General features: G+C 42.0%; 2 protein-coding genes across 3 annotated transcripts; both read left to right on the top strand.

Moving 5' to 3' along the window:
• Nucleotides 1–373: 373 nt before the first annotated feature.
• Nucleotides 374–9,360, top strand: LOC140588756 (E3 ubiquitin/ISG15 ligase TRIM25-like). Of its 2 annotated transcripts, XM_072710731.1 has the most exons (7): nt 374–2,742; nt 3,255–3,350; nt 4,800–4,895; nt 5,660–5,893; nt 6,064–6,223; nt 7,421–7,480; nt 7,872–9,360. In XM_072710731.1, exons 1-7 carry the CDS (start codon nt 2,152–2,154, stop codon nt 8,381–8,383), a joined length of 1,749 nt encoding a protein of 582 aa, XP_072566832.1. In that variant the 5' UTR covers nt 374–2,151; the 3' UTR covers nt 8,384–9,360. The 2 variants fall into 2 exon arrangements, with proteins under 2 accessions (XP_072566832.1, XP_072566833.1); XM_072710732.1 differs by lacking the exon at nt 6,064–6,223 and having other exon boundaries at nt 7,872–8,006.
• Nucleotides 9,361–10,555: 1,195 nt separating this feature from the next.
• LOC140588757 (tripartite motif-containing protein 16-like) lies at nt 10,556–19,571 on the top strand. Its single transcript, XM_072710735.1, has 6 exons — nt 10,556–13,664; nt 14,272–14,367; nt 14,943–15,176; nt 16,291–16,450; nt 17,182–17,241; nt 17,642–19,571. Exons 1-6 carry the CDS (start codon nt 13,074–13,076, stop codon nt 18,151–18,153), a joined length of 1,653 nt encoding a protein of 550 aa, XP_072566836.1. The 5' UTR covers nt 10,556–13,073; the 3' UTR covers nt 18,154–19,571.
• Nucleotides 19,572–19,826: the final 255 nt, after the last annotated feature.

Here is a 19,826-nt window from a genome sequence, read left to right on the forward strand (position 1 = left end):
CTGCTATAAACTAGTATCCTATCCATCGTGTCCCCTGCCCTTAGTGTGTGATTGTGTGTGTGAGTGTGTGCTCTGCTATAAACTAGTATCCTATCCATCGTGTCCCCTGCCCTTAGTGTGTGATTGTGTGTGTGAGTGTGTGCTCTGCTATAAACTAGTATCCTATCCATCGTGTCCCCTGTCCTTAGTGTGTGATTGTGTGTGTGAGTGTGTGCTCTGCTATAAACTAGTATCCTATCCATCGTGTCCCCTGTCCTTAGTGTGTGACTGTGTGTGTGAGTGTGTGCTCTGCTATAAACTAGTATCCTATCCATCGTGTCCCCTGTCCTCAGTGTGTGATTGTGTGTGTGTGAGTGTGTGCTCTGCTATAAACTAGTATCCTATCCATCGTGTCCCCTGTCCTTAGTGTGTGATTGTGTGTGTGAGTGTGTGCTCAGCTATAAACTAGTATCCTATCCATCGTGTCCCCTGTCCTTAGTGTGTGATTGTGTGTGTGAGTGTGTGCTCTGCTATAAACTAGTATCCTATCCATCGTGTCCCCTGTCCTTAGTGTGTGATTGTGTGTGTGAGTGTGTGCTCTGCTATAAACTAGTATCCTATCCATCGTGTCCCCTGTCCTTAGTGTGTGATTGTGTGTGTGAGTGTGTGCTCTGCTATAAACTAGTATCCTATCCATCGTGCCCCCTGTCCTTAGTGTGTGACTGTGTGTGTGAGTGTGTGCTCTGCTATAAACTAGTATCCTATCCATCGTGTCCCCTGTCCTTAGTGTGTGATTGTGTGTGTGTGAGTGTGTGCTCAGCTATAAACTAGTATCCTATCCATCGTGTCCCCTGTCCTTAGTGTGTGATTGTGTGTGTGTGAGTGTGTGCTCAGCTATAAACTAGTATCCTATCCATCGTGTCCCCTGTCCTTAGTGTGTGATTGTGTATGTGTGAGTGTGTGCTCTGCTATGAACTAGTATCCTATCCATCGTGCCCCCCGCCCTGTGCCACCTGGGACAGGCTCCAGGCTCCCCCCCCCGTACAGGATAAGCAGTAATGGAGGACGGATCCACACTGTTCCAAAGAAAGGGCTCCAGCTCCCTTCAGGACTTCAGACCAGCTGCTCTCACTTCACGCCTCCAGGCTTGTGGGTCTGGTTCCCACTCCTGGTTCTGCATGTACAGCTTGCATGTTCTCCCCGTGTTCCTGTGGGTTTCCTCAGGTTTCCTCCTGCTGTCGAAGATCATGCAGTTTGGTGAATTAGTGTCTCTTGATTGTCCTCAGCGTGTGAGTGAGTGTTTGCCCTGTGATGGACTGGCATCCCATCCAGGGTGTCTCTGCCTTGTGCTCTGTGCTTCCTGTGATAGACTCCCAGCTGTGTCCCGTAACCCTGCACTAGGTAAGCAGTTAATTAAATTTGTTGGATGCTTTTTCAGTTTTTTATGTTTCTGTTCCTGGGCTTGACTGAAGTTGACTCTTTTACATTTGGATTACATTTGATCTTTTAACTCAGTACTGTGCAGTGATTTTCTAGAATTAATTTACATTATTACATCCTAGAAATCATAAAAAACCCCTGATAGCATATTAATAATCACTTTGAACCTGGTGACCTGATTCTCCTTCTGAAAACAGATACAGCCCCACTATACACACACAAACATAATGAACAAATCCTAAATGTTGAACAATGTAAAAGTCAAATCTATGGATTATTAGATCAGTATTTGCAAAACCTTGCTCTGTTTAAACTTGGTAATTCCACATACCTGCATGTTACACCTGAAACCACATGACAGCTTCAAATCCCATCATCTTTTTGCTTAATCTGGAGTGAAAAAACAAATGAATGACAAGCCTCAAAACAAACTATACTCTCTTCTACCTTTTTTGTATTTGACCTAATTCTTATCTACAACATTGTATGTTAGGATTATACCTTGTTTGTGGAAAAAATGTCAGTAACAGTTATATAGGACAAATAAAGATTGAGTTTGTTAGGTACAAAATTTGTATGAAGTACTACTTTAGTCATAAACTTGAAATCCAATGTTTGCCCAGTCCAAAACCACACCTACTGCAGCCTCAGTAGCAGGAAGCTCCTCCCACTCTCACACACAGACGACTGTGAGTGAAAACAAAACGGAACCCTATCAGTCTTCATGGTAAAATGGCAGAAGTCAGTGTCACAGTAGATCAGAACCAGTTCAACTGTCCAATCTGTCTGGATCTACTGAAGGATCCAGTGGCTATTCCCTGTGGACACAGTTACTGTATGAGCTGCATTAAGAGCTGCTGGGATCAGGAGGATCATGCTGGAGTTTACAGCTGCCCCCAGTGCAGACAGACCTTCATACCCAGACCTGTTCTGGGCAGAAACACCATCCTGGCTGAAGTGGTGGAGAAACTGAAGAAGACTGGACTACAAGCAGCTACTCCTGCTGACCATTATGCTGGACCTGGAGATGTGGAGTGTGATTTCTGTACTGGGAGAAAACACAAAGCTGTCAAGTTCTGCCTGGTGTGTCTGGCCTCTTACTGTGAAACTCACCTCCAGCCTCACTATGAGTTTCCAGTTTTTAAGAAGCACAAGCTGACTGATGCCACTGGACATCTGCAGGACAAGGTCTGTTCCCAGCATGACAAACCCCTGGAGGTCTACTGCCATACCGATCAGCAGTGTATCTGTTATCTCTGTATGTTGGATGAACACAGAGGCCATGATACAATCTCAGCTGCCGCAGGAAAGGCGGAGATACAGGTCAGGCCAGAAACACTCATATAAATTATACAGTTTTATTTGACATTAAAATGGACTTTGTCTTAACATGTTTGAGCATCTCTGCAGTAAAGACACCAAGATCAAGTCTGGTTTGGGAAAGTGAAAGAAAAAGTTATTGAAAATGCAAGATGTTCTAAAGTATGAGAAAGTTCTCATTGAATCCCTACTGTAAACCCCTTTAAACGTCGAATCATGTGGCCGCAGCTGGATACAAACCACAAACAAACATGGTTCAGAGTTTATTTTAACATAAAATAAAAATCAAGTCTGGTTGATAGAGCAAAAAAAATGAACAGAAATTTTGCTACTGAGAATTTCCTATAACTGATTAAGGAGAATTTTTTGCACCTTCACTTTTATCAATAACTGTGCCTGGAGCCTTTCCCAGGCAGCACTGGGCACAAGGCTGGGGTCCACCCTGGACAGGATGGTTAAAATTTAATCTCTGTTATTAGAAGAAAATTGTTTTGTCATCTTTTTCCCATGAGTAGAAAGAAATTGGTAAAACTCAGAGGGAATTACAGCAGAGAATTCAGATGAGAGAGAAGGAGCTGCAGGAGCTGAGAGAGGCTGTGGCCTCAATCACAGTGAGTATGAACCTGAGGAGAAGATAACAGCTGGTCTGTAATCATCTTGGATCTTCTCTCAGATTCAACAGATTGCAGCTTTATAGAGTTGTGGTAATTAATCATATTAAGGTCCCTGTGGGTTACTTTCGGTCAGATGTCTGGTGGGACAAAGCTGTTACGTCCGCTGCACGAGCGGGGACCGGGGAAGCAAACTCGGGAAACGGGAATCCAAAAAACGGGGTTTTATTTGACAAACAGCAGCACAAGACAAAAGTTAATGAACGATCTGGGGGAAACGGACTCAGACGCGGACTAAATACACAAGACAAGCCGAAAATAACAGGCAACAAGTGATCAAAATCAGGGTAGCACATGTAGGTAATGAGGGGGCGTGGCACACACGAGGATCGATCGAGCAGGTCATGACAAAAGGAGCCATATAACAGGGTTTAACTAACCTGGCCTTACAGCAGTTATAGCTTATTTAGAGAAATACCATGTAAGGCAAATTTGAGAAAAAGAAACTTTTCAAAGTCAATTTATCCAAACAATGTGTAAAGTAAAAAAAAAAACAATGTGTCCTGCCCCAATTGTCCGCTCCTTCCGTGTGCCACGCCCCCTCGTTAACCCCGTGTGGAATCCTCGTGTGATTAGCTGTTTCTGGTTGTTGTCATTAGTCCTCTGTATTTAATCCGTGTTTCAGTTTGTTTCCAGTCCGATTATCTTATTGTCCGTCTACGTTTTGCCCGCCTTACCTGTAATTAAACCCAGTATTCCCTGACGTTTGCTTCTTTGTCTCCGTTCCATCCCCATTCGGCACGACAATATCATTATAATTAAATGTATTAATGGTTTATTATTAATATTAAAATAATTAATAAGAAATCTTTATTTTTAAATGTATTTTATTATATAATAATTACTGCTACTGTATCATTGTCTAATGTATTTTTTTACTGTCTAAATATATGTATTCAGCTAGTGTAAACATGCAGGGTGCTATCACAGAAAATGCCGCGGAGACTGAAGCGTTACCCTTTGTTTCCGCTGAGAGACATGCCGCGTGACTCATTTCCCCGCGCGTGCAAGTTATCTTAGGTTGACGTTCACGGTTTGACTTCTGAGATTCAGATCGAGTCCTAGGTAATTTTTTTTCGAACTGGTTGGTTCGACTTTTAAGAAATTCGAGTTCTGAGTTCGAGATCTGAGGTACCACTGTATCTATAATTGGCTTGCTAAAAAGCAACTGTTAAATGGTATTTTGTTTTTCTCCCTTGTTCGTAAAAGCAAAAATTGTCTTTGCTTTTCTTTCGTTTAGCGAAAACAGGTGCTAATGTAGATCTTTTGTAAAAGCGAAGTGATAAAAAAACTAATGTTCGTAAAGTGGAGGATACTGTATACATTAAGTTATGTTCAGGTTGACAGTGAGAAATGTAAACTGTTTTGTCTTTTTTTTCCTATATACAGAAACAAATAGGAGAAACAAAGAGATACTTTCAGCAGAGAATTCAGATGAGAGAGAAGGAGCTGCAGGAGCTGAGAGAGACTGTGGGCTCAATCACAGTGAGTATGAACCTGAAGATGTTATGTTATCACCAAACGGGTAAGTATCTGGTAATTATATCTCGAAAGAAATAGACGGAGAGCAGAGTCACGTTCATACGCTTTACTGTAGCACCACAAAACAGGAAGCCCGCCCCGTGTGTCCCCTCCTAATGGGTCCCCATTGCAACATCAAAATAACACAATTATATTCTTTACAGAACAGATAACAGCTGGCTTGTGATCATCTTTAATCAAGACTCGTCTCTCAGAGTCAACAGATCACAAATTTTCAGATTCATGTGGATTAATGATATTGAAGTCACTGTGGGTTACTCTGGGTCAGAGGTCTGGTGGGACAAAGGTGCCAGATAACAGGGTTTAACTAACCTGGGGTGACAGGGGTTAACCTATTGATTTATGTCAGTTAAGGCCCATTTGAGAAAATACAACTCTTCACAAGCAAGTGTAATGCAAATAAACACTAAAAAGTCACATATTAAACTGAGACCTAATGGGGACAACCAACCTGCCCCATACAGCCACCAGTCTCTGCCAAATCCCTGCAGCTGACAGTGTATGAGCTTAATGAGTGATCATTTCCAATCAGTGCTAGCTGGGTTTCAGTACCTGAGGCATCCAGCATCGTGACGCTCCAAACTCCAGCCCTGTGCTGTTTTTATACCTCCTGTCGGCTCACATCACTATTGTACAATGAGGCTCTCTGGAGTATCGAAAGGGGCCAATTGTAATTTACTGTCCTCTGCTCCCTGTGTCACCAACAGAGCTCAGCACAGTCAGCAGTGGAGGACAGTGAGAGGATCTTCACTGAGATGATCCGCTCCATTCAGAGAAGACGCTCTGAGGTGACACAGCTGACCATAGATCAGGTGAATGCTGCAGTAAGTCAGACTGAAGGGCACATGGAGATACTAGAGAAGGAGATTGACGAACTGAAGAGGAGACACTCTGAGCTGGAGCAGCTTTCACACACAGAGGATCACATCCATTTCCTCCAGGTAACAGAACAGCTACTTTGGTCATAAGAAAACCAGAGTATTCAAATGGATGTATGTTCTCATTTGTATTTCAACTAGTCTGTCATTTGTCAGATGTTAAAGGTCCTGTTAATTTGAATCGAAATCACATTTGTTTGATGAAGCTGTTTAATCAGACTGTGTGTCTGTAGAGGTGCCAGGGTCTTCCTGTTACCCCTCAAGCTGAATTTGGACACAAAATCTCAGTCTATCCACGCTGCTCTTTGGAGAATGTGAGGAAGGAGGTTTCTAAACTGAAGGATCAACTGGAGAATGTTTGCGAAAAGAAAACAGCAGAGATCCGTCACACAGGTTAATGAATGAATACATTTTCCAGTCTGTTCATGTTAATATAGACCATGCAGAGAGAGTATGCAGTACAGTCAGCCTCACGTTTGTGTGACCAAGTCAGTTTCTTTTTTCAAGACAAAATCGTTCAGTAAACTAATGAGCTCCAAATTTTACAAGCTGGAAAACCAAGATCACATGAATCATGTGTCGTCTATATTATATAACCTAAAAATCTGTATTATATGCAACTTACAATGATTAGTAGTTTGTTAAAATTCTTTCCTTTTACTGCCAGAAAGCGATTAGTACTGAGCACTTTCCTATCAGTATTAGATTATGGTGATATAATAAACGTGCATGCATCCACATCCCATCTGAAAAAGCTGGACGTTGTTTATCATTCTGCTTTGAGATTTGTAACTGGAGCTGCAGCAAGAACACATCACTGTGATCTTTATGACATGCAATGGACATCATTACAGCTTAGAAGGAAATCTCACGGCCTAGCATTTATCGCAAAGGCTTTAAACTACCTCAGTACATATGTAATCTACTGACACTTCGCACTAATACTTACAGCACACGTTCATCAGTAAAACTCCTCCTTTGTTCTTCAATAACTCGGACAGAGCTAGGCAAATCCGCTTTTTGCTCATATGCACCACATGAGTGGAATTCATTACAAAACATTCTAAATTTGGACTCCCTACACCCTTTAAATGTTTTCAAAAATCTTTTTAAATCAGTTCTTATACAACAGTGTCATTGTTTTTCATAATTTGTAAAATATATATATTTTAATTTTTTATTCTTTCTTTCTCTTCCCCTTGTCCATAACTCTCCCTGTTTTTTTTTTTGACAATTGGAATTTCCATGTATTTTAGTTTGATAGTATGTGTTTATTGTATTGTATTCATTGGTACGTTTGTATATCTTTAGGTGTTAATATTATATGTTCTATGTGTATGTTGTTTGTTTATGTTGGAACTTTTGTAACTAATTGCTGCCACCTTGGCCAGGACTCCCTGGGAGAAGAGATAATGTATCTCAATGGGACATTCCTGGTAAAATAAAGGATAAATAAATAAATAAAAATGCCTGTTATTGTCCCTCATAATGATAATAATCTACTGCTGTTGTCTCCACAGTGAGTGAAGTCCATCTCCCACAAGTAAATTCCTTTTACTCACATCCCTGTTTCTCTCTGTCTCCTCCTAGTTACCAAAGACGCCATCCTACCGGTATTAGTGCTCAGGACCAGAGCAGAATTCTTACAATGTGAGTCTGTTCACACACACGCTTCTCTCTCCCTGTATGAGGTGGAGTGTGTTTTATTGTGTTTCGTTTTCTTCTGCTAGTGGAGCTTCTCTTTCTCTCTCCCGCTGCCTCCTTTCACATTTACATGAGCTGTTTATGTCAGGAGCCTTTGAATCTGTTTGCAATGTGGCTGCTGATGTTTAATATTATTTTGCTTATCATGTTATTCTCTGTGACATCCCTGCTGTGAATATGACCTTATAAACATGAACGGCTAAACATTCATTTATTTATATATTTTTATCTAAATACTTTTGAAAGTGTTAAAACATACCAAAAATTGCACAACTCTTGTTTAATATAAGGAGTGAATGAGACCAAAACATTATCTTCCGATCTTCTCTTCTATCAGATTCCTGTCAGCTCACTCTGGACCCCAACACAATAAACAATAACCTCCATCTGTCTGAGGGGAACAGAGTGGTGACATGGAGGAGAGAGACAGAGTCATATCCTGAGAGGTTTGACTCCCCCAGTGTGCTGTGTAGAGAGAGTCTGACTGGGCGCTGCTACTGGGAGGTTGACTGGAGCGGGACTATGGTCGGTATCGCGGTCGCATACAAAGGAATCAACAGGAAAGGATGGGATGATGACAGCTGGCTTGGACGCAATGACAAGTCCTGGTGTTTGTACTGCTCAACCTCCAGTTACTCATTCTGGCACAAGAATGTGAAAACTGCAGTATCTGGCCCCCCCTCCCCCAGGATAGGAGTGTACCTGGATCACAGGGCAGGAACTCTGTCCTTCTACAGCGTCTCTGATACAGTGACCCTCCTGCACAGGGTCCAGACCACATTCACTGAGCCCCTCTATCCTGGGTTTGTTCTTTGGAGCAGTACAGCTAAACTGTGCCGACTATGTTAACAGGTTGTTAAAAGTATCCCAAAAAAATGAAGTAATTAATACTAGATAACATGACAACTGGCAGTGAAATGTTTGTGGCCAGCTCTGTGAAATATAGAATGGGCCTTCATTTTAATCCAGTGAAGCATCAACAGGCCTGAGGAGAGGGGACTGCAGCCGGTACATCGCTCTGGGGCCAATGAAGCTCAAGGGGGCCCATGAAGCCCAACCCGTTCCATAATTTTTATTATACAGTGATCCCCAGCTATACTGCAGTTCAGCTATTGCGCCCCCACTGTATCGCAGATTTTTCTGTGGAACATATGTAATTTTCTATCGCGAAATCTGCGGTTTTATAGTGATCTTTTATTTATGGGTCTTTGACAACTTTTTACATTAAAATAAGCATTTTCTATGCTAAACTATTGATAACAATGTATTACTGTAATAATACCTGTACTGTATAAAAAATAAAAATGGAGTAAAAATTCAATCAGTACATCCTACCTGTAGTGAATTTTGCAACTTAATCATAACAAAGCATAAGGTTTTTAGCAGATAATACTTGTGATACACAAAAACTTTAGAACAATATTATTATTTATAATAACTAGCATATACGTAACATTTAAGCAAAACACTAGTAAATCATAAAACATACTACTGCGTACAGGAATACGTAGACATGCAGAGTCGCAATTGATAACAAAATGTACATATGCTTTTCATTTGTCATTGTTTATATATATATTACATGTTAATATTATTATTATTATTATTATTATTATTTGTCATGACCTGCTCGTCCGATCCTTCTGTGTGCCACACCCCCCTCGTTACCTCATGTTACTCCTCGATTGTGATCACCTGTTGCCTGTTATTTTCGGCTTGTCCTTGTGTATTTAATCCGCGTCTGAGTTAGTTTTCCTCAGATCTGTCATTGATGTTTGTCACCGTGTGTGGGAGGGGTATTCTAAGGCTTAAATTGTATATTAAAAAATGTGGTCTTATTTTATATGGTCTTTCTATATCATGGATTTTCACCTTTCGCTGATGCGTCTGGAACGTAACTTCCGTGATAGGCAGGGATCACTGTAATTTGAACATTTATTTAATTCATGTATTTTTTATTGTCTTTTTAAAAATTTTGCAAGTCTGTTTAGTTTCAAAATTAAAAAGGCATGTGGGTCACAGGGTATTTGGCAGCGGTCAATGCACAAAAACTTGTGAAAGTGACTATCGACGAGTGTTCTCACCTGTTCATTCTACGTGTGTAGTATTTTGTATAAGGGCCCACACACCTTCTTCGTACTGGGGCCCGGATTTTGTCTTGGTGGCCTTGGTGGCATATGGGTTTTTTTTATTGCATGTACATTAATTTTCTCTGAATCACACTTTTTATGCACATTTCAGAAATGATCTAAGATCAAATGTAGGATGATTTCTAGGCAACATTTTTCTTTATATATAAATGAGGCCCCAGAAGTTGTTGATCATCCCAACAAGCTTTCAAATTGTCTAACATGGGAAGTGAGTTCTCTGCATATCACACTACTTAACTTTCAGTCACAAATAACCATTACCGTTGAATGAATCGTTCTCTTGAATTACACACCCTTATGAAAAGAGGCTGCTCAGTTGAATGAATCGCTACCCTAATGACTGCTGGCGGTTGAAAATTCTATTTTATCATATTTTCCGTGCGAAAGTCAAATGCCGCACCAAAGCAACAACCAATCAGCACCAACTAGCCTACATTCTTTCAAGTGAATCTATAATATGACAAAAAATATTTGAAACTGCTCTTTATTAATTTTGTGAATGTTTACACGATTAATATCTGAAAAATAATTAGATATAAAAATGAATATTTTGGAGCCTGTGGTGGTGGGTGCTGGAGCAAGTGTAGGGGGGGCGTGGCGACTCGCTAAGGGGGGCAATGCCTTCAAATGCCCCCCCTTGACGCCAGCACTGCCACCGCCTATACCCTGGGCCCTCTCCCTCCATCTCCTCCCCAGCATGTCTTCTACAGTAACCCCTGCACTCACTCACTTCGTCAATGTTTCACTCACAACCAACATAATCTCCGCCACATTTCAGCAGACTTGTATTGCACCACTGCTTAAAAAGTCCACAATTGCACCTGATCAAAGATTGAAAATTATTGACCAGTCTCTCCTCTGTTTCATATCTAAAACTCTTCAATGTGCCATCCCGTCAAGTCTCTGAATTTCTCAAACAGAACAACCTCCTGGACCCATTCCAGTCTGACTTCAGACCTCGAGACTAAGGCCGCCATCCTGGAAGTTCTGGATGTTCTGTGAGCCGTGAGAGCTGCTGCTCGGTCATCTTTCCTGGTCCTGCTAGACCTCTCTGCAGCCTTCAACACAGTACATCACCAAACGCTGGAAAACAAAACAAGCTAATTGATGCAATCAGCCAACTTCAACACAAGGTCTGTTCCTACCATGACAAACCCCTGGAGGTCCTACTGCCTTACCGACCAGCAGTGTGTACACAGCAGATACCCTGTTATCTCTGTACGATGGATGAACAGAGGCCAGGATACAGTCTCAGCTGCTACAGGAAGTGCAGATATACAGGTCAGGCCAAAAACTTTCAAAAATTATTTATGAAACATAGGCTATAGAAAGAAAACATAAATATATGTTTGGATGTGAAACATATGACATGAGTCTTTACACAGGTATTTATAGAATGTCTGCTTTGCAGGCACGGAAATCATGCCTGCTTAGAGAAATAGTGGAGAAACTGGTCCATCCTGTAAGTTTAGTTTCTTTAGTCAAAATAGTTATTGAAAATAAAGTACTGTATAGTTATGTATTGCTTAATGACAGGGAGATGTTCTGAGAAATGCGTCACTAGGTGATTTCGTTGTTGTGACGAATATCATAGAGTATACAAACATAGATGGTACAACCTACTACACACCTAGACTATATGGTATAGCCTAAACGACAGACGTGTGAGTAATGCGTTAAGCTATGACATCACTAGTTGATAGGAATTTTTGGTGACATTTTCTGTAAACGCCATGTTTATAAGAATCTATGAACACATTCATAACACATTACAATGCATTCATAAAGCATTATAAGTGTCATGCCCCGATCGTCCACTCCTCTCATGTGCCACGCCCCCTCGTTAACCTCATGTGGATTCCCAGTGTTTTACGGCTGTTTCTGATTGCTGTCATTAGTTCATTGTATTTAGTCCGCGTTTCCGTTTGTTTCCCCAGTCCGGTCATTGTAATGTTACGTGTGTCTTGCAGTGTGTCGTCCCGGAAATAAAACCCTTTTGTTTATATTCACGGCATCTGTCGCCTGCTTCCCCGTGGATCATGACCGAATGTCCGGACTCCCGAAACCAAGACCAGGTACTTCGCCGGCGAAACAACTGTGGGAGGATCTTCCCGGGGTGCCGAGGATGATCCCGGCAAACTATGCATTCTGCAACCCCAGCCTGTACTGGCCGGATGCTGACCGGCGACCGAAGCCAGCTCCCGCGGTACCTGGTCTCGCTGCAACAGCGCGGAAGAAGAAGAAGTTGCGCTCCTGGAGCAGCTCCGGAGGGAGTTCGCCGCCATCTCTCCGGCGGCTCCACCTCAACAGCTGGAGAGGGCGGAGGAGACCTTGAGGGAGCTGCTCCGGTTGCTGTCGGAACTGGCCCCTCCAGAGGAGGACGCGGCCCCTGCTGTACCACTGCCCTCTGAGGTTCCCGAGGCCCCTGTGATCCCCATTCAGCCCCCAGAGGTACCTGTAGCGCCCCTTCTGGTGCTGAGTCTGTGGCTCCTGCGGCGCCCCCTGTTGACCCGCCGCCCGAGGCCATTTCTGCACCTCCTGAGCGCCCTGCGACGCCCCCAGAGCCGCCTGTGTCGTCTCCTGCTCCTGCGGCGCCCCCTGCTGGCCGCACGCCCGATGTGCCTGCGGCTTCGCCCCCTGTGACCCCGGTGCCTGCAGCTGCTGACGCCGCCCTGCCCTCGGCACCAACTGCTGCTGCTGCTGGTGGAGCTGCAATGTGCAGTGATTTTCTAGAATTAATTTACATTATTACATCCTAGAAATCATAGAAAACCATCTGATAGCATATTAATAATCACTTTGAACCTGGTGACCTGATTCTCCTTCCGAAAACAGATACAGCCCCACTATACACACATAAACATAACGAAGAAATCCTAAATGTTGAACAATGTAAAAGTCAAATCTATGGATTACTAGATCAGTACCTGCAAAACCTTGCTCTGTCTAAACTTGGTAATTCCACCTGCATGTTACACCTGCTACTACATGACAGCTTCAAACCCATCAGCTTTTTGCTTAATCTGGAGTAAAAAAACAAACGAATGACAAGCCTCAAAACAAACTATACTCGCTTCTACCTTTTTGTATTTTACCTAATTCTTATCTACAACATTATATGTTTGGATTATACCTTGTTTGTGGAAAAAATGTCAGTAACAGTTAAATAAGACAGATAAAAATTGAGTTTGTTAGGTACAAAATTTGCATGAAGTACTACTTTAGTCATAAACTTGAAATCCAATGTTTGCCCAGTCTGCTCTTCTCAGTCTGGTCTCAATCCAAAACCACACCTACTGCAGCCTGAGAAGCAGGAAGTTCCTCCCACTCTCACACACAGATGACTGTGAGTGAAAACAAAACGGAACCCTATCAGTCTTCATGGTAAAATGGCAGAAGTCAGTGTCGCAGTGGATCAGAACCAGTTCAACTGTCCAATCTGTCTGGATCTACTGAAGGATCCAGTGGCTATTCCCTGTGGACACAGTTACTGTATGAGATGCATTAAGAGCTGCTGGGATCAGGAGGATCATGCTGGAGTTTACAGCTGCCCCCAGTGCAGACAGACCTTCACACCCAGACCTGTTCTGGGCAGAAACACCATACTGTCTGAAGTGGTGGAGAAACTGAAGAAGACTGGACTACAAGCAGCTACTCCTGCTGACCATTATGCTGGACCTGAAGATGTACAGTGTGATTTCTGTACTGGGAGAAAACACAAAGCTGTCAAGTCCTGCCTGGTGTGTCTGGCCTCTTACTGTGAAACTCACCTCCAGCCTCACTATGAGTTTCCAGTTTTTAAGAAGCACAAGCTGACTGATGCCACTGGACATCTGCAGGACAAGGTCTGTTCCCACCATGACAAACTCCTGGAGGTCTACTGCCGTACCGACCAGCAGTGTATCTGTTATCTCTGTATGTTGGATGATCACAGAGGCCATGATACAGTCTCAGCTGCTGCAGGAAAGGCGGAGATACAGGTCAGGCCAGAAACACTCTTATATAAATTATACAATTTTATTTGGCATTAAAATGGACTTTGTCTTAACATGTTTGAGCATCTCTGCAATAAAGACACCAAGATCAAGTCTGGTTTGGGAAAGTGAAAGAAAAAGTTATTGAAAATGCAAGATGTTCTAAAGTATGAGAAAGTCCTCATTGAATCCCTACTGTAAACCCCTTTAAACGTCGAATCATGTGGCCGCAGCTGGATACAAACCACAAACAAACATGGTTCAGAGGTTCACTTACTGTTTGAAGGAGCATCTGAATGGCTGAGATGTGTGAGCTAAGAGATTGTGTTACAAATGTTTATATTTGTATTTAGATATTTCATTTATTTAACATAAAATAAAAATCAAGTCTGGTTGATAGAGCAAAAAAAATGAACAGAAATTTTGCTACTGAGAATTTCCTATAACTGATTAAGGAGAAATTTTTGCACCTTCACTTTTAGCAATAACTGTGCCTGGAGCCTTTCCCAGGCAGCACTGGGCACAAGGCTGGGGTCCACCCTGGACAGGATGGTTAAAATTTAATCTCTGTTATTAGAAGAAAATTGTTTTGTCATCTTTTTCCCATGAGTAGAAAGAAATTGGTAAAACTCAGAGGGAATTACAGCAGAGAATTCAGATGAGAGAGAAGGAGCTGCAGGAGCTGAGAGAGGCTGTGGCCTCAATCACAGTGAGTATGAACCTGAGGAGAAGATAACAGCTGGTCTGTAATCATCTTGGATCTTCTCTCAGATTCAACAGATTGCAGCTTTATAGAGTTGTGATAATTAATCATATTAAGGTCCCTGTGGGTTACTTTGGGTCAGATGTCTGGTGGGACAAAGGAGCCATATAACAGGGTTTAACTAACCTGACCTTACAGCAGTTATGGCTTATTTAGAGAAATACCATCTAAGGCCTATTTGAGAAAAAGAAACTTTTCACAACCCAGTGTTATTCAGATAAACACAAGTCACATATTAAACCGAGACCTAATGGTGACAACCAACCTGCCCCATACAGCCACCAGTCTCTGCCAAATCCCTGCAGCTGACAGTGTATGAGCTTAATGAGGGATCATTTCCAATCAGTGCTGGCTGGGTTTCAGTACCTGAGGCATCCAGCATGGTGACGCTCCAAACCCCAGCCCTGTGCTGTTTTTATACCTCCTGTCGGCTCACATCACTATTGTACAATGAGGCTCTCTGGAGTCTCAAAAGGGGCCAATTGTAATTTACTGTCCTCTGCTCCCTGTGTCACCAACAGAGCTCAGCACAGTCAGCAGTGGAGGACAGCGAGAGGATCTTCACTGAGATGATCCGCTCTATTGAGAGAAGACGCTCTGAGGTGACAGAGCTGATCAGAGATCAGGAGAAGGCTGCAGTGAGTCAGGCTGATGGACACATGGAGATACTGGAGCAGGAGATCAATGAACTTAAGAGGAGACACTCTGAGCTGGAGCAGCTTTCACACACAGAGGATCATATACATTTCCTTCAGGTAACAGAACAGCTATTTTCACAATAGGAAAACCAGATTATGCAAATGGATGTATGTTTTCATATGTTTTCATTAGAGATGGCACCGATCTGATACCCACTATCGGTTTCGGGCTGATACCGGCAAAAAATGCTGGGTCACATATTGGGGGCACAGGGAAGTAAGAAACCAACCCGATTTTCCATCAGAGAGGACTTGCTTGTAGCCTTAGGGGACGTACAGTAAACAGAAGAGAGGGTTGCTTGACAGCTACTGTAGCTGTTCAGCAAGGTACTATTACCTATTGAGTAATTAAGCATAATTCCTTAGTAGTGAATAGTACTAATTTAGGTGTTAATGAAGCACTACTCCTTTGTTGCTGCTTGCTTCCTGCATATTTACCTGTTAAATGCGGAACAGTATTATAAAGTTTTACCAAAAAATGAAAACTATATCAAGGTAAAAAAAAAAAATGTCAGACTTCAACAAAGCAAAACGCACCGCCACATTACTGACATCTTCTTAAGACAAGATAAGACAAGACAAGATAGGATAAGAAGAACTTTATTTGTCCCGAGGGAAATTCTTTTGTCTTTTTACATTGTTTATCCACAATATCTCCTCTTTTAAAAGATGCTCTGGTTGCTGAGCTGTCCCTGTCTTGACTTCAGTGCTTATGGCTTCCATGATTTACCAAAACAAGTGACGTGATCCGCTAATCGAATTTAATAAGCATAAGGATACACCTAATTTATACAGATTACTAACTTTTGGCATACAACTAATTTGCTTTGTTGGGGGTGAAAATAATGTCTGTATTGTCGGCATCCATTGTCTAAAGCTCTGCATTCACATTCAGATTGTTGTCAAAATAAAATTAAATAAAATGATCTGTTTGGTTTTCTGGAGGAAAATGAATCGTTTAGATGAATCAATAGATTAATGCATTCTTTCTAAAGTTTGGCTAATTACTGTTTGCCATTGTATATTTTATACTAGAGCCTTATGGGCACTTTTTGATTAGAAATGGGATTTCAACTAGTTTTTCATTTGTCAGATGTTAATGGTCATGTTAATTTGATTCCAGTACACATTTGTTTTGATGAAACTGTTTAATCAGACTTTGTGTCTGTAGATGTGCCAGACTCTTCATGTCACCCCTGAAGCTGGATTTGGACCCAGAATCTCCGTCAGTCCACGCTGCTCTTTTGGGAATGTAACAAAGGTGGTTTCTGAACTGAAGGATCAACTGGAGAATTTTTGTCAAAATATAACGGCAGAGATCCATTATACAGGTTAATAAATGTATCTTCCTGTCTGTTCATGCTAATGTAGACCATGCAGAGAGAGTATGTAGTACAGTCAGCTGTCAAGGTCAGCGCCCATCCGACTCTGCCCTTCATGGGTTTCCAGCTTCATCTGCTTATTGTGAACTAGTGGTTTTCGATCTTTGGGCAGGCAGGCAGGTCAGGGTCACAGATCCAGGGAGGTTGAAAGCTGAGGAAGTCGGTCCTGAGAGATGGGTTGACAACAACAGGCAGGTCCAAGGGAGACAAGAATGGAAAGGGACTGGAACTGGTGAGGCTCAGGCAGACGGGAAGGAGGACAGGACAGAGCAGTGATGCTCAGCATGGCGCATGGGCAACAGTAACTCACACTGAGTGCAGGAGTAGGTGTGTCATTAAGCTTGTTGGTATAGGTGCTGCCTCTGACAAGTTGCCTGGCTTGGCCTTGCAGGATAACGCAAGGTGTGACCAAGTCAGTTTCGGTTTTTAATAAGACTCTTTGTGAAAAACAGTGAGCTTTAAATTTTACAGGCTGCAAAACCAAGATCACATGAATCATGTTTCTTCTACATTCTACAGTATAAACCAAAAATCTGCATTGTGTAACATGATTTGCAGTTTGTTAAAATGCCCGTTTTGTCTCATGATAATACCCTGCTGCTGTAGTCTCTGCAGTGAGTGAAGTCCATCTCCCACAAGTAAATTCCTTTTACTCACATCCCTGTTTCTCTGTCTCCTAGTTACCAAAGACACCATCCTACCGGTATTAGTGCCCAGGACCAGAGCAGAACTCTTACAATGTGAGTCTGTTCACACACACGCTTCTCTCTCCCTGTATGAGGTGGAGTGTGTTTTATTGTGTTTCATTTTCTTCTGCTAGTGGAGCTTCTCTTTCTCTCTCCCGCTGCCTCCTGGCCTTTCACATTTACATGAGCTGTTTGCAAAGTTATGTTTAATAATTCTTTATTTATGGGGCACTGATATATTAAAGGGTTTTCAGTTATAACGTAAATTAATCTAAAACCTATGTTCCAAAAATGCTATAAATGCTCTTAAGATGAAAATTAAAATAAAGAAATATGGAAAAATTATGTAAAATTTAAATACAGAAATTGACTATACATTTCAATTGCACATTCCTGTTTAATGTAAGGAGTGAATAAGACCAAACCATCACCTTCTGATCTTCTCCTCCATCAGATTCCTGTCAGCTCACTCTGGACCCCAACACAGCAAACAGACACCTCCATCTGTCTGAGGGGAACAGAGTGGTGACATGGAAGGGAGAGACAGAGTCATATCCTGGTCACCAGCAGAGGTTTGACTCACGCCTCTATGTGCTGTGTACAGAGGGTCTGACTGGGCGCTGCTACTGGGAGGTGGAGTGGAGCGGGACTGGGGCCGGTATAGCTGTCACATATAAAGGGATCAGCAGGAAAGGAGAGAGTGATGACAGCTGGCTTGGATTCAATGACAAGTCCTGGTGTTTGTACTGCTACCCCTCCAGTTATTCGTTCCGGCACAATAAAGAGAAAACTGCGGTATCTGGCCCCCCCTCCCCCAGGATAGGAGTGTACCTGGATCACAGGGCAGGAAATCTGTCCTTCTACAGCATCTCTGACACAGTGACCCTCCTGCACAGGGTCCAGGCCACGTTCACTGAGCCCCTCTATCCTGGGTTTTATGTCAACAGTACAGTCAAACTGTGTTGATTAGGTTAACAGGCAATTAGATGTATCCCAGCACAATTAACTAAATGACTACTATGAAACATAGTATGAAATTTGACTACTGGCTGTGACCGGTTTGCTGCCAGCTCTGTGAAATACTGAATGGACCTTCATTTCATGACAGTGAACCTTATATCTGCACTGTTGGCAGATATCTTAACGTGATAGAGAAAAGTATATTAGTTATCGATCAAATCTTCTGATGAAGAAATATGGAGATTCAAGGACATGCATTATTATATTTAACTGAAGTACAGTACAAAAATAATGCCAATTGCCCAATTTTTGCTCAGCTAGTTGCATCTATTTTCTCCACACTTCCACAAAACTACCAAGTTAGAGGCAGTGCTTGTGGTCAACCACAGCAAACTATCAATGTAAGCACCTGCCCAGTAGTTAATTTTCAAAGGAGAAGTACCTAGTCTAGAGTAGGTCCTAAAAAAGGGAAGGGTTCCAGTCGGGCCGAGTTCCTGTTGTGTGAACACAACAAAAGTTTGCTGTACTGTAAAAAGGTTCTGGTTCCAGAAAAATGTTCCTACAATGTGAAAGTGCCAAAGGTGAACCTACTGGAGCCAAACCCCTCTCAGATCCAGGTCTCCTCCCAGGAAACCTTCACCGTTCTGGAACTCAGACTCAGACTGGGACCACAGCTGAGAGGACTGATCCAATGGGACAGACACAACAAGGCGATTAACAGGGCTGGAGCACACAAGTAACCACATGGGTACAGGTTCAGTGACTGAACCAGGGCTGCAAGAAACACTGGGCTTAACTACAAAGAGGTGATTGGTCCATTGGTTGCAGGTGTGCTGCCAGAAACTCGTTAGAATAGTTAAAGGAACATGGTGGAACTGCTCAATGGCGCCCTCTGCTAGCTGGTGGCCTGACAATCTTTTGTGGAAAACGGGGAAAGAATGAACATGAAAGTCAATATACAAAAATTATACAGGTGCCTTATATTATCCATATCAGTTATTCATAGGTGGAAATAAAATATTTTAGGCAGTCAAATTTTACGTAAAATTTTAAGATTTTTGCATTTAGATATGAGTTCCATTAAATAATAACAATGAGTTTATTCAGCAAATTGCTCAAAACAATTCCTTGTATCAAATGCAATTATTTTGTAAAGGAATGATTATTTTTACATGGTGATTTATTTTTTTGAGAGATTAAAACCAGTAGAAATTCATTCATGCTTTTGCCAAGTACAGTTACCTATATGAACAGCTAAATTATTATTTTAGTGGGGATAATTCTGAAGTCTTAAAGTTATTTATGTATTGTATCCACTTTGAATGTGTAAAAGCAACAAATGAATAAAATATATTATAATAGTGTGAAGCGTATAGTTTTGGCCTGCTACTTACAGTAAAGTGCTTTACAGCAAATGCATTATATGTCTCGTGGCTTTTATTTTGATACACTGTTATCAGACAATCCTATTGCCTGATAACTGGAGAGGCAAATTAGGGGATCAGGGGCAGGTGGGGGGATGGTGGAATTATTATGAATGCCTTTATAAATCACAGAGTGTGGTCTCACAGTCCGAAATGGAATATTTTTTTGATAAAATACCATTACCTACTGTGTCAGATGAAGACAGGGAAAGGCTCAATGGTCCCATCTCTTTAGGTCAGGTTTTAGCAGCCCTT

This window comes from Paramormyrops kingsleyae, chromosome 4, assembly GCF_048594095.1.
Source record: "Paramormyrops kingsleyae isolate MSU_618 chromosome 4, PKINGS_0.4, whole genome shotgun sequence".
Lineage (NCBI taxonomy): Eukaryota > Metazoa > Chordata > Actinopteri > Osteoglossiformes > Mormyridae > Paramormyrops > Paramormyrops kingsleyae.